A 14,146-nucleotide genomic window follows, 5' to 3' on the forward strand; every position below is an offset into this window, starting at 1 on the left:
AGCAGTAGGAAGGAACAGGACAGTGCGGGTGCCGAGCAGGGCTAAGGGGTACAGCCCAGCCTGATGGAGTCCTGGGCAATCCCTGTCTGCTTCTGGCTCATCCCCTGAGCCCCACATCGATGCCAGTGCTGGAGAAATACTGCTTTCCTCTTTGAGCCACTACAGCCCCTTCTCCTATTTTGCCTTTCCAAGCCTTAACTATTGCTGGACCTTCAGCATCCCTTCCTACATCTGCTTCCATCAAACACAGACATCCCTCAAATTCAAAAAACCCAATCACTAGACCAATCATCAAACATGTGGTTGGACTAGGCAATAGATGATGCCTTCAGCATTTTGCTGAAGTCTGCCTGGACCAATTCCTCTCAGGATCAGAACGACTTCCATGAGCTACCATTTCCCTAGAAGCAACATAGGAATGCAGCTACTTATTGCAAACACCCCGTTCCATCTCTTCTTCACTTTGCCTGGGCTGATCAGGCACATTAACTACCCACAGCTGTCAAGGGTGGTGGAAAAGGTTTTGCAAAGATGCTCCCTTCTTGCTGCCTGCAAGGGCTGGTTATCTTGTCCCCTTTCCACACTGCTCTTCCTCTGGCATCATATCCCTGCTCCTTCTCCCCACAAAGTTTCTCAGCCTCCTACCCCTCTCCTTTTCACCCACTCTGCATCACAAGACATGAGAACCTGGATCAATTTCTTCACCTCTCAAGCAGCCACCCCTCAGGGCGTTGGCAGCTGAGTGAAGAAGGGATGTGGGAGCCTACATGGGCCAGGACCCGACACTGCTATTATCCATGTTTTCCATATTTTGTTTCATTATGTTGGAGCAGAACCCCACTCTGCTATCCAAACACTGCTCAGGAAGGCCCAAAGTGCATGTCACCAGAAGATGAAACGTGAGACAACAACCAAAGTAGAAGCACAAGAAACAAGACAAAATGGGCAGAGGTGGAGCAATCAACCACCTCATCGCCATCACATCCTTCAGACATTTGAGCAGGGATGGCCTGGATGCAAGGTGCCCTGGATGCAAGAGCACCTAAAAGGACGTGCAGGTCTCACACCACCTCGAGCCATCTGCTAAAACAGCCCCGTGGTTCTGTAGAGGGGATCAGGGTGACCCAGGCAGGGGGTGTAGCAGCCAGGGGGTCCCACAGCCTCCTCCTGCCCAGCCCAGCCCAGCCAGTTGGAGCAGCTGGGAGATTTCCTCTTGGTTCAGGCTCTGGCACACATGGCGGCTCTCTGGCTGTTGGCGACGTCTGCAGGGCTGCTTGCGAGACAAACATCTTGTCCTTGGCACCAGGTAGGAAACAGCAAGCTGAGAGCTGGGCCGGAAGAATTTTTTTCCTCCACTTCTCCTTCTGCAACACAGACCCCTGTCCCAGTTGCTTTCCTTTTCCCCTAAAAGCTCCCAGTGGAGAAGGACTCCTCAAATCATGCATTTTTGTGCACTGTGTTGTGCTGCACAGAGGTTTCTGCCAAAACACCAGCTTGAGTCACCCTGGCTGCATCCTGCCCTCCTGGGGGCTGCTCCTTCCAAGCTTTACTTTTGCATTCACTTCGCTTCAAGGCTCTGGAAGCCCAACAAGTGACTACAAGCAGTTCTAATAGATGTCCCCTGGTCCACAGAGCTTCCCAGGGAACTGAACAGCTGCCTTATAAGCCAGTTATCTCCCATCAGACAAGACAACCCCAGCGTGGGGTTAATTATCAAGCTGTTGATTTTAGCAGAGACTTAAATCAAGCAGGGGGAAGAAGACTCCATGGCAAACACCTCCAAACCTGTTAGCTAGGCAGGATCAAGCAGCTGGTCTCTAATTAATAGACGATGGCTGGACTGCCTCCTGGGCAAGGTCTCAGCTCTCCTCTTTGTTCAGAGCACGGATGCTGCTTGCAAAAACCAAAAAAACTTCAGGGACACAAATTTTCCAGTGTCAATATTGGCACCTAGGATGAGTCTACCAACAGGATAAGGAACCAACCAGGCTCCAGCATGGGCACTGCTGACACACCAGGGTGCAACTCATCACTGATGCTGAATGTACCCAACAGCAAGGCTCAGGCCTCTGGAGCTGGAGGCAGGAGGATCCCTGCCTGGTGTAGTTCTCCCACACACAGATGCACAGACACCAACTGAACAGCTGAAGCAACTCAGTGTTTAAATTAAGTTCAAAGCTGGTGACTTTATACCCTCCCCCAGTGAGACACAACACTCGCAGAGGAAGCCCTGAAATGCACCTATATAAGTCTCACCCTCAGCTTTTAGATTCTTATGTGCTGCAGAAAAAGGTCAGTAAACTGCTTCCCCACCCATAGGCAGGAGGCATTCAAGGGTTCCTGACAAAAATAAAAGGTAACTTTCTGCCCATCACAGTATTTGTTGATGGCTCGAACACCCTCTGCCAGCTGTCTCCTACTTCCTTGCTGACCCTGCTGCATCAGCAGCATCTTCTTACACATGTCCTCAACCAAGCACATTTCCTTTTCTTAAATATCACTCCCTTGCAATACAGCTAAGCAAGGCCACAGGCAAATCCTGCTGCAACCTAAACTTCTCTCTTTGCTCACAGTCTGATGTGCTGCAAGGGCCATCTCTCATTGCATGGACTCCAGCAGCACGAGCATGAAAATACAACCCAGTCTCTGCAGCCAGTTACAGGTCAAAACCAAGCTAAGAAGTTTAATGAGCAACAGCATTAACCAAGAGTCTTCCTGAGCCATGAGAGGTACTTACACCAATGCAATCAGGTCAAAAGGGTCTCACTGACTGGGAACAGGGTTTGCCAGCACAGAGAAAATACTTGCCACAAGTGTGCCTTGTTCCCCCTGCAAACACAAGGCTTGGGTGAAGTGGCAGAATTGCACTGGGGAAATCCCCAGCTCCAACCTGCCTGGCCTGTGAAACAGCTCAGGGTGGAGTGGGAATCTCACAGACATTTTTGTCACACTGCCTGTACACCATTCCACAGCTGGGCACCACATTACCACAGCACAGCCTGGGGCTGGAGAAGGAAATTCCTGTCAGAGCAGTCCCTCTCTGAGCAGGTCTGACAGCGCTGCCTTTTCCTCCTGCCCCTGAGAACATCATCACTAAGCAGTCTTACACCACCTCAAACTGGAATCAAAGGTAACATTATTGTTATCAAGGCTTTTTCTTGGGAACAAAAGCAACTGGATTTTTTCTGCAGCCAAGAAGACTAAGGTTACCTTCTGAACAATGAAGATTAGCTCTTTGAATCCCAGTCCCCCTCTCAGTCTGGACCACATTTTAAAAACCTTGATGTTAAGTCCAATTTTAGAGAAAAACATGAGGAAACTACCTAACATCCCACTAACACCAGAGATCTGTGTCCTTTGTTACTGGGCCCATGAGGGAGGACACCTACCTCAGACATTTACTGATTAAATTACAGCCTGACTCACAGCACAAGGCGACACTTGATACAATTAACCAGGCCCAGAATAACTGTAATTAGCTGTTAATCTGCTATCAACACCTCCATTTACACCGGGTTTTGCTGCACAAGGATTCCTTCAAGTTTGTTTCCTCCACAACAGGATAAACTTCAGCTCTGGTACAGGATATCTGGTGTTTGATTTAAGGCACTGCTGTGCATCAGCTGCATGTTCTGGACACAAAAGCAAATTAATCTCCTTTAAAGGTGTTGATTTGTTTTTTTCCACAGCTGATTTCCACAACATTGTTTAGAGGATGGTCCCTGCAGGACACACCTGAAGCACCTGACTCCCTGCTGGAGCTGAAGCCACAGGGACAAAGTTGTAACATTTCACATGTGGAAGACCACTCCAGTACACACCTCTGTTTGAAAACAGGCACACAAACACACCAGGTAGAAACAATCTCTGGCTGTTAAAAAAAAACTCAGTGTGGATACAGCATTCCCTCAACAATCCTGATAAACCTGGAGGTTTGCCACAGGGTCCAGGCAGGTGATGCCTGCTGCGGGCAGGGAAATAAGGGGTTCAGGTTTGAAAAGTCACCTGACAGTCAGATACTTTCAGATTTAATTACATTCTCATTACCGAGGGTCACACTTCCCCTGATTCAACTGTCCTGGCAAAATCCTGTTAGTACCACTTGCATACAGAGTGGGAGAGCATTTACCTTGTGTGTTAACGGGAGCCAGGGCGCAGATAAAAGAACAATGGAATTAGTACTTAAATACCAGGCCTAGACTCGGTGGAGCTGTAGATTATTTTGTGCACTAAAGAAGAATTAACTGATCCATTCTAAAGCACATTTATCATTAAAATAAAAATCTTACGTCATTTCATTTAATAGCCTTAGTAAGAAATAAATGCAATGTCTGGTTGCTTTTTAACAAGCATGTGGTTTTAATATTTTAATTGTTACAAACTGTTTAATAATGATGAGCGAAAGGTGTGTCCAAGTAATTATTGTATTTATTGACATTTCCTTGGAGGTCTTGATAGATTATATTGCATATATACAATACTTCAGACATTGTAGTGCTAACTTATTAAAGGTGGAAAATGAGTCAAAAACTACTTGCTTTGGTGCAATTTAAATATTGTATTTTGAAGTGATTAGTATTGTGCATTGCATTATTTAACAATCTGGCAGTTTGCACATTTTTCTAATTATTATGCAGCTTCATCTGATTGAGGAATTAAAATACAGTGGGACTAATAAACCTCAGAAAGCCTAGCAGGCACAGGGAAACTCTATTTCACCAAATCCATCAAAGTAATGGATTCTTCTGAAGGGGGCATATATTCCTGAAAAGTCCCCAGCTCCCCAGGCTCTCCCATAATAAACTCTGTATTTCCCTGTGTGCCCTGAGTGGTGCCTGCATCCTTTTGCCACCCGAACTTGTCTCCCCATGGTGGGGTCAGACCCTCCTCACTGGGTGCCAGTGCTCCACCATGCTGCATTTTGAGCAAAGAGGTTGCAGAGAACTCAGGCACAAGGACATCACACTGTTCCCAGGCCTATTTTGTTTATATCTGATTCAATCAAGTTGTGGCCTTTTGGCCTCTTTCCAAATTAACTTCTGGGTGACCTCCACCATGCCCTCTCCCAGCAGCCAGGCCGCCGGGGAGCAGCCCATTAAACCTACAAACAAATATGGGACATATTGGTTGATCAAACCAGCTTCAAACACGGCTCTGGAAATGCCAGGACGTGCTTTTTTTTTTGTGAACTTCAGGTCTATTTTGTCTTTGGTCCTTCGCACCTCTGGGCCTCCTGTCTTTTTTTTTTTTTCCCTTCCAACTATATCTGTGTGTTTTACTGCCTCATAAAACTTCTAAATGTTGTTCTTGTCCTCCTGCAAACCCCTCTAAGAGCAACATGAGGCTCTTTCACATGGGGCTCACTGCAGGACCCAGGTTTTTACATCGAGCACATGAAGAAAGGCAGCGAGACCCTGCTTGGGGGAACAGCTGTAATACTCCAAGAAACTGTGTCTTCCCCTTATTTCCAAGGAAATAAATCAAAGGCAGTTTCTCAGGGTCTGTGAAAGCATATTGCCTGGATTCCCATCCCCAAAGGGTTTATTTTTTCAAGAGCTTATATGGGAGTTAGATTTCTGGCTAGAAAATATGCAATATGATAAAAACATAGTCCCTATATGGGGCAATAAATTACAGATTGTTTGATGTGGAAACCAAAGAACTGTCATACTCCAGTATATCTGAAATATTCTAAATGAGCCCTTAACTTGAGTGTCTGGAAATGTACAATATGTTTCCAGGCCATTCAATTTTGTAAAGACACATCTTCCGCAGCTAGGTTTCCTTTTATGGATTTTACTATTAATTTTTGGTGTGTTTTTTCCCTCATTTTCTTAAAAAATTGTGCTCTTCCTCCTCGAGACATGGTGATAAACACCAGGATTTACCTAAGCATAAAAAGAGATTGCAACTGAGCACAAGCTTAAAGAGGTAATGGCATTAAGGAGTAAAGCATCTGCTGGAATGGTATCAGAGCCACATAAGCACTGCAAAGGACATAAAAATCACTTCAGGACAGACAGGGACAAGAGGAAGGACCAAGACTGTCACATCAGCCAGTTTGGTACCACAGATCCCTGCTGCATCCTTACACCAGCATCATTCAGGTCCTCTCTCCAGAGCTGTCATACATGAAATCCCTAATTAGCTTGGTCTTTGCATGTTGCTCTAATTAGTTAATTTTGAGTTAAACAATTTTTAATTGAATGTTAATGTTCACCCATCAGTCCAGGAACAAATATCAAGTTCTGCTGTTAGTGTTTTCACTATTTCAAAGCAGTTTATCTGCACCAGTTCCAGTTAAAATCCCCCAGTTAAAAGTGTCCCAGTTAAAAATCCCTTTTCAAACTTTAAACCACTTGTACACTGCAAGAGTTGTTTTTCTCATGTTCTCTGTATACTTTTACAAATGTTTTAAGATGTATTAGATGTATTTTAATATTTTTTTAAGGGTTTCTACTTTGCACCTTAGTTTCAGAACCAGCTCCCAAAACCCAGTTTCTAACAGCCAAAAGCTATTTTTAGATTTTTGGCCGTTGGTCTGTAGGTAAGCTCCGTGGCAACCTGAATCTTAATGAGGACATGTTACCACTCTTACTTAGCTGCTACTACCCCCCTGACAACGACAAGCTATTGGTAGACAGAGATGATCTGTCAAAAGGGAAGCACCAATCACTTGGGACCAAAGGGGTGTGCTGTGGGCGGTCTATGGGCGGTCTGTGGGCAGATTGGGGCGGAGCAAAGGCACTATAAAACAGCGAGTCAGCTTCAGAGCAGAGGCAGAGCGCTGCGGATTTTAGCTGTGGTGGATGCTAGTGCTGGGCAGTTAAGCCTTAGTCCTATTTAGGGCCCTTTAATAATTTTTCTTTGACTTTCGGATTAGCTAAAAGTCAGCCCAGCACTGCAGGTTTTTCCACTAGAGGTCCAGTGCTGTCTAAGCCTGAAGATCTCTAATCCCTGCGCTCCTGGGGCATACCTCTTGAGCCATTAGGATCCCAAATTTTTATATTTTTCTGATTTTTGTAATTTTTCTGATTTTAATAAATTAATTTTTTTAAGAGTTGTGTCATTCCTTACAAGAGTCTTCCATGGAAGAGGATGATCAACAGGAGGTCACCAGCATGGCAGAGCTCCCAGGACATGGAACCTTCCACCTCCATAGCTGTTAAAAGTTGAAGCTCATCCCCATCTGTCAGCCATGCAAACGTCCCCGTGGTTGGAGGAAAGTGGAGTGACACAGGAAATAGCTCACCCTGCACACAGCTTTCTTCCTGGGGGTGTTACCAAGCCACAAAAAACCTGAGCAAGACCCTGTGCTGACACTGAAAACTTTTTCAGTTTCAATATAGTTCCATTTACAGGATGAGTGAAAAGCCGCCTAGCTGGAAACAGACCCCATCCACTCTGGGGAATAAAAGTTAGGAACCAATTCCAACTAATTTTCCTGAAGATGACCCTTAGCCTCCCAGCTGAGAAAACAATGGTAATATTTATGGATAGGCTGTTCATGCCTCTGGGCACACAACAAAAATAACTCAAATCAAAACTTGGTAGACATCTAACAGAACTGGAGGAAAAAATTCCAATATGGCAATAATAAACCATCTCATCAGCCAATGCACAAAAAGTACCATCAGCCACAATCACACATTTGAGTGAAACAAAAATGGTCTGATGTGATGAAAAGGTGTTGGGGTTTTAGGAGTTCTCCTGGTTTGGTTTTTTTTTTTTTCTGTTAAAGGAATTTTCCCCATACGTGTTGCTAGGGGGACAAACTGCTGGGTACATAAGAAAAAAAAAGATCTACCCACTGAGGGAGGGGTGCATCTGGCTACTCTTCCGTTTCACCTTGGTGTGGGGATAGTCTGTCCTCGGCCTTTGGACAGAGAGGGAGGCTGCTTTTTTCGGCTGCTTTTTCCTTCTGCTGGACAAACCCCGGCATCCCAAGCCCGCCTTCTGTGCCCCGCTGGGAGCCAGGCCGTGGCTGCCCTGCCCTGCCGTTGCTTCGAGCCTTTGCTACGTTGTAGCCCTGCTCACCTTGCCTGCCCAGACCTCCGGGGGGTTCCCCATTTGGATACATCTCGTTTGCCACCCGGGATTCGTGCTTGTCCCTGCTGTTCGAGCCTGCTGTTCCAGCCTGCTGTTCCCGAGGGTCTGGCCGGACACTGGGATCGGCTGCCCAGGAGTTTGTGAAGCCTTTGTTCCATCCCTTCCCAGGGCACCGGTGCCGCGTGCTCCCCAAGCTCGCTCCGGAGCGCCCCCTGCAGCCGCGGGGGAACCACCGCACCTGCCCTGCTCACCGGGAGCCGCCAGCGCCCCTGCCGGCTGCGAGCGGAACTGCACCCGAGGGGAAAGGGTCTGACAGCCGAGAAGGCTGGGACTGGGTTTGTGTTTGCTGTTACTGCCATAGTTACTGTTGTTTGTTTGACTGGTTGTACATGTATAGATATATAATAGTAAAGAACTGTTATTCTTATTTCCCACATCTTTGCCTGAAAACTCCTTGATTTTGGAATTATAATAACTCAGAGGGAAGAGGGGTCGCATCTGCCATTCCAAGGGAGGCTCTTGCCTTCCTTAGCAGATACCTGTCTTTCAAACCAAGACAATAAGCAGCACTGAGGGGGACTCATCCAGAAAGGGCTGACTTGAGACAGCACACAACTCAGGCACTGTGCTTTATTCATTTATTTATTTTAGCTTGATGGATGCTCAAATGAAAAATTACAATCTGGAGCAGTTCCTCCTTTCTCTGGGTTAGGTTTTCTCTACTTCTTTGAATCCCCATGGTTTTAATGCTAATGCACAAACCCCATTCTCATTTCAAAGTGCAAACGTTTGATGAGAATTACTCATGTGAATGTATGTATATTTACCCAAATTAGGTTTGAGAAGACAAGAACTAAAGAGCAAGCGCAATTTGTACACACAACACTGAAAGAAGAGACATTGCCAGCAGCATAAGCATCCTGGAATAAAAGCAAAGTCAAATCATCAGCAAATTACAGATTTTTAGCAAAAATCTCCAAGTAAAAATAAAAGCTATGGACCTCTATGAAAATCGTACCAAACAGCATGGTTCCCGAGTCTGCCCACACCACAAAATCCAGGCTGTATCTCTTAACACAACACACTGGGAGGAAGTCACAACATTGTACAAGATTCACAATTTACAGGTAGTCACATGGGAATCTAGTTTACAGCTCTGAGCACCGCAAAGATGGTCTTTTCTCCAGAGGATCTGGATGTTTAAAAATCCTTAAAAGCCACTGTTGGCTTAGCTTGGTGGAGATTTTCAACCCTCTCCAGCTTGGGACTTCCCACTTTCTCCCAAATCTGAAGCCAACTCCTGAAAGACACAACTGTAATTCATCCAGAGCTGCTGCTCCTTCCACATTTAATACTGTTTGGCAATCAAGATGCATTCCAGAAGTGAAAGAGAGCTCAAAACTTACTTCAGCCAAGAAAATAAGTGTGATGGTAAGCTCTGACACCCTAAATCCCAAATTTAAGTAACCTCCCCTGTTACTTTCCTGGTATATAAACTGCTGAACATAGACTATAGACCCTCCACAGGAATAGAATCATATCATAGAATTACAGATTGGTTTGGGTGGGAAGGGATCTTACATATCATGTAGTTCCGATCCCTTGCCATAGGCAGGGACACCTTCCTTAGACCAAGCCCCATCCAGCCTGGCCTTCCAGGGATGGGGCAGCTACAGCTTCTCTGGGCAAGCTTCATAACTAATTTGCACAAATCACTTCCCATTTTCTCCTGATTTTATTCTCAATTCCTCCTCTTTCTCAAACACAGCTTTACAAGAGCGTTCAATATTTTTTTCAGGCTCTTACATTTACACTGTACAAACCAAAACAGCTTACTTGCCCCCCATAACACATTCCAACCCAATACTGCGAGCCTCTCTGTAAGAGATCATGACTAAGCTGACTGTATTCACCCCCTTACCACAATTTTTCTCTGAGCGGCAGCTGACAGAGACTCTGCTGCTGCAAACAGCTGAGTTGAGCACAGCAGTGTTTACCCAGGGTCTCCCACTCCACAGACCTCCACTGTGAAGGCCAAGCTATTCAGCAAAGACCTAACTTAACCCAGTCTGGCAGCCAGCATTTCACAACCACTTTATGTCAGCAGTTTCAGGTACACTAATAACCATGTTTTGTTCAGTGCAGCTTTCTCACTGTGAACGGCAAAATATCATTATCACCCGCAGGTTGAAGCCTGCCTTCTACCCCATTTAATAGGGAGCTGATTATGCTATTCCTCCCGTTTTTCCCCTTCTAATAATTAGGGGCTGTTGGCAGATGGCACCGCTCAGCACGGGGAGTGTGTGGGAAGCCAGAGCAAGCTGTAGGGCCGCTGCCCATGGCAGCTCCTGCATTATGGGGTGCTCCTGGGGACCCTGAAGCCCACACTGCATCCTGCTCCCAGGCAGCACCTAATGAGGCATGCCTGCGTTGGAGGGCACGGGGGTTAAACTGGCAATGGCCGTGAAAACAGTCCCTGGCAGTCGAGGGAGCAGGAAAGCAGAGGTTTGCAGAAAAGTTGCTAAGCCAGCAACTCCAAACAGAGCCGCCCTCACAGCCCACCCGGTCTGGAAGCAAAGCTGGGCTTAGCCCCAGGAAAACACAGCTGCCCAGAGCTTCGTACCAGAGCGACCATCGGCAAGGTCCCCACTGGAAAGAGCTCTCTCAGGAGAGACGGGGCAGCTCAGCTGTGTTAACAGCATTACCACCTGAGGATTTGCCCTGTGAGGTCCCAGTGCTGTGTCCTGGCAAAGCAGCAAGTCCAAGCTATCTGCATATGAAAAACATCCCCTCTACGAGTTACTGTGACATCCAGACTCAGTGACACAGAGGGGAGAGCAGAGTCCAGAGCCAGACCCAAGCCCCACTGGCCTAAGGCAGTGCTGGGGAAGATTCAGCCACAAGCTGAACGCTGTGCAGACCTGCCACCTTCTCCTCCCCGGCAGCAGCAGGGCTTGTTCGCAGACCTAGCCTGGCGTGACATAATGGGTAGAGACAAGATACCGCTTGTTCCAGGAAGGATGCCAGGTCTGAGGCAGTGGGAAGGAAGCTTCCTCCCCAGCAGAAAGGATCTCATCCAGTTCTGCCATTTCCCCATTCAACAGTAACTTATCCCATTACCAACTGGGAGTGAATGCCCAGGGAGATACAGCAAAGAAAAAAGTGACCTTTATTGCCAGCCATGAGCAATGCCAAAAGGAGCTTCTCCTATCAGAGGGAACATCAGGTACATGCCACATGACCCCCTGCCAGCACATCATGCTCAGGGGCACCCCATCAGCTCCATCTTTCCTGGACCTCCACTGCTAAGGGCATGCCCAGCAGAAGCATTCTTGTATTGCAGTCATGCATCTTCACATGACCCAGGTACAGGCTGAGTCCTGGGAGGCTGCACCATGGAGAACCACACCAGCAGGCATCCAACAGGACTGGCCCTCTGTGTGCCCTTTGGGGCTGGTGCTGTGTAGGGCCAGGCCAGGGTGGCACCAGCTCTGCACACCGGGCTCCCAGAGCTGCTGCAGATGCAGATACCAGGGATGTCTGTCTGAGCCCAGAGAGAGTGCAAGGGAGGCCAAACTGATTTGGAAACCACCCACTCCGGAGACATCCCTGCTGGCATGTCTACAACAAACCTGGTTGATGTGTTTCAGCTTGTCAATAATCTGGCTAATCACTGGCTCCGGACCTTTAATCTTCACCTCGTGGTTGCCAGCCTGCGCTTTTGCTCCATTCCTTGTGATCTGGGGACTGTACCTGTAGGAATGAGAACAGAGAACACCACAATGTGATGGGCTAACAGAGAGAAGATCTTTAAAGTTCAGCACAAACACAAAAAATCCCAAGACAGGCACCAGCTCTTTCCAAAACAGCACAAGACAGTTAATAAATGACAAAGAAAGGACAGAAAATTCCTATAAACATTTTTGCTCTGATTTTGCAAAGCAGCAAGATGATGTAGTTGTATCACTTGAGGACAATGAAATCCTTTCCAGTCCATTAGTAACCAAGGAAGATGTTAAACAGTATACAACAGAGATAAATATTTTCACATAACTTGCACCCAAGAGTCCTAAAAAAGCTGGCTCAGAAATTCTGGCTTGCTCATGTTTGTTTAAAATAAATCTTGGCAGACCACAGAGACTCCAGTACAAGAGCAGTAGTGTTGTGCCCACAGCCAAAAAAATGAGTGGGATGACCCAGTTAATTGCACGCTGATTAGCATAACATCAACCCCCTTGCAAAATAATGACTATCACTGATGTGTGATTTCAATAATAAAGAATTAAAGCATCAGAATATAATTAATGCTGTCAACATTGCTAATGGAAAATAGGTGTTGTCAAACAATCCTCATTTCAGTCTTTGATGAGATCCAGCCTTAGGGATCAAAGTAACTGTGCTCAGACCATGGGGTATCTTGATTTACACGGGTACCATGCAAGTCAGCAAAGCCCCCGCAGACTAGATTAAACTGCCAGGGCAACTCTGCAGAGGAGGGTGGCCAACCCTGCACTGAGCTTTTTCATCGGCAATTAGGAAAGAAATATATATTTACTTGCTGCAAGATTTATGGAATGACAAAGTTTACCAGAGTGATAAAAGGGAGGGGAAGAGGGACAGAATTGCTGCATACTTGCCTTTGGAGGAATACGTTCTTACACTCAGGACCTGTGTAACAGCTGATGATGCTCCAGCATAAGACAAGCACCAAACTCTAAACTTGGGTCTGCACCGGAGGAATCAGCTGCCACCACTGCCGTCTGGCAGCGACAGCAGTGGCACGGAGCACACCGGCACCTTCTCGAGCTCTGGGCTGTTGCCATTCATCACAGCGCCCCTGATGGGCTGTGGTGTTCTACAAGCAGAAAACAAGTCCTCACCTCCAAGAGCCAGCAGCCACAACAGGCACTACCAAACCCCAGCGAAGCCAAAAGTGAGATCGCTGAGATAACACCAGCATCAGTCTGCTGTATGGTGCATGTATTTTTCTAGTGCCATGGGTAAACCATGAATTTTCCTTTCTGCTTTCATCTCCTACACATAATGTTTTTATGCAGCTCCCAGCACCAGCCCTAGTGGCTGCCTCCCTGTCTATCAGCTCCCTGCTCCCCTGCCTAGCTAGCTAATCCTCCATCCCCATGCTGCCAGGCAAGCTCAGGCAAAGACAGCCTGTTTCACATGGGTTTTGGGGAGAAAGTGGGACTTCAGCAGGCATTTAAAGAAAGAGAGGCAGACATAAGGGACGGTGGGGCCAACTCAGGCAGGATGCTTTGCTAGGGTAGAAAGCAAGAGGCATGTGGACATTCGGTCACAAGAGCTGTCAGGGCACACTGAGGGACTTGGGGATACTCAGGGGCTTGGCTTAGACTCTAAACTAGGGACAAGATCTACTCAGACATGTGGGGATGCAAAGGCAACCCCAGATCTATATGGTGCAGCAGCAATCTGCACTGACCTGAAATACTCCTATAGTTTAAAATACAGAACTGTGGCAGTTTTCCACTCCAAGGCTATCTCAGAGCAGGAGTTCCATGTACAGGAGTTTTCTGCACCTCCAGCTGGGTCCCCACCACTAGGCATTCCCCATATGCATCTCCATTAATGGCTGACAACCCTGCAACATGCTGCACTGAAGAGATGACAGAGGAAAAAGGACAGGAAAAAGGAGGTGTCTGTGCCTACAGCACAGGAGCACACACCTGTGTATATTCCTTTTCGAGGCATAAGCAGCTTGCCCGGGTGCAGGCATCACTGCAAAGCAGAGACGTCAACTTGACTCTCCCAAGCCCCACCAGCTCCTGAACACGGGGGCAGCTGCCTGCACAACCATCTCACCCCTTGCACTTCGGCACCAGCACAGCACCGGATTGACAGCTCTGCTCTGCACCCCAACACCCTGTCCCCATGCTGGGGCCTCCTATTAGGACTCAGCATTTTGCAAAACCCCTTTTTTTAATAGTTGCGTTAACCTGGGAAGCACAAAACATGGCTGTACCTGAGACACAATCGCTCGCAGTTCAGAAAAACCCTCATGTGCAGTTGGAGGGCCGTTGTAGGTTGAAAGTTTAGTGACTGGGAGAACGGGGGCAGCCTGCGG

At 47.1% G+C, this 14,146-nt stretch overlaps 1 protein-coding gene across 4 annotated transcripts in view; it reads right to left on the reverse strand.

Annotated features, from left to right (window-relative positions):
* GPC4 (glypican 4) overlaps positions 1–14,146 on the reverse strand; it is a 233,409-nt gene that overhangs the window by 118,241 nt on the left and 101,022 nt on the right. For all 4 annotated transcript variants that reach the window (XM_039572288.1, XM_039572289.1, XM_019287753.2 and 1 more), the window contains one exon: positions 11,682–11,802. In XM_039572288.1, the coding sequence (XP_039428222.1) occupies positions 11,682–11,802 (121 nt within the window). The remainder of the gene's footprint in view (positions 1–11,681; positions 11,803–14,146) is intronic.

Source organism: Corvus cornix, chromosome 4A (genome assembly GCF_000738735.6).
Source record: "Corvus cornix cornix isolate S_Up_H32 chromosome 4A, ASM73873v5, whole genome shotgun sequence".
NCBI classification, from domain to species: Eukaryota; Metazoa; Chordata; class Aves; order Passeriformes; family Corvidae; genus Corvus; species Corvus cornix.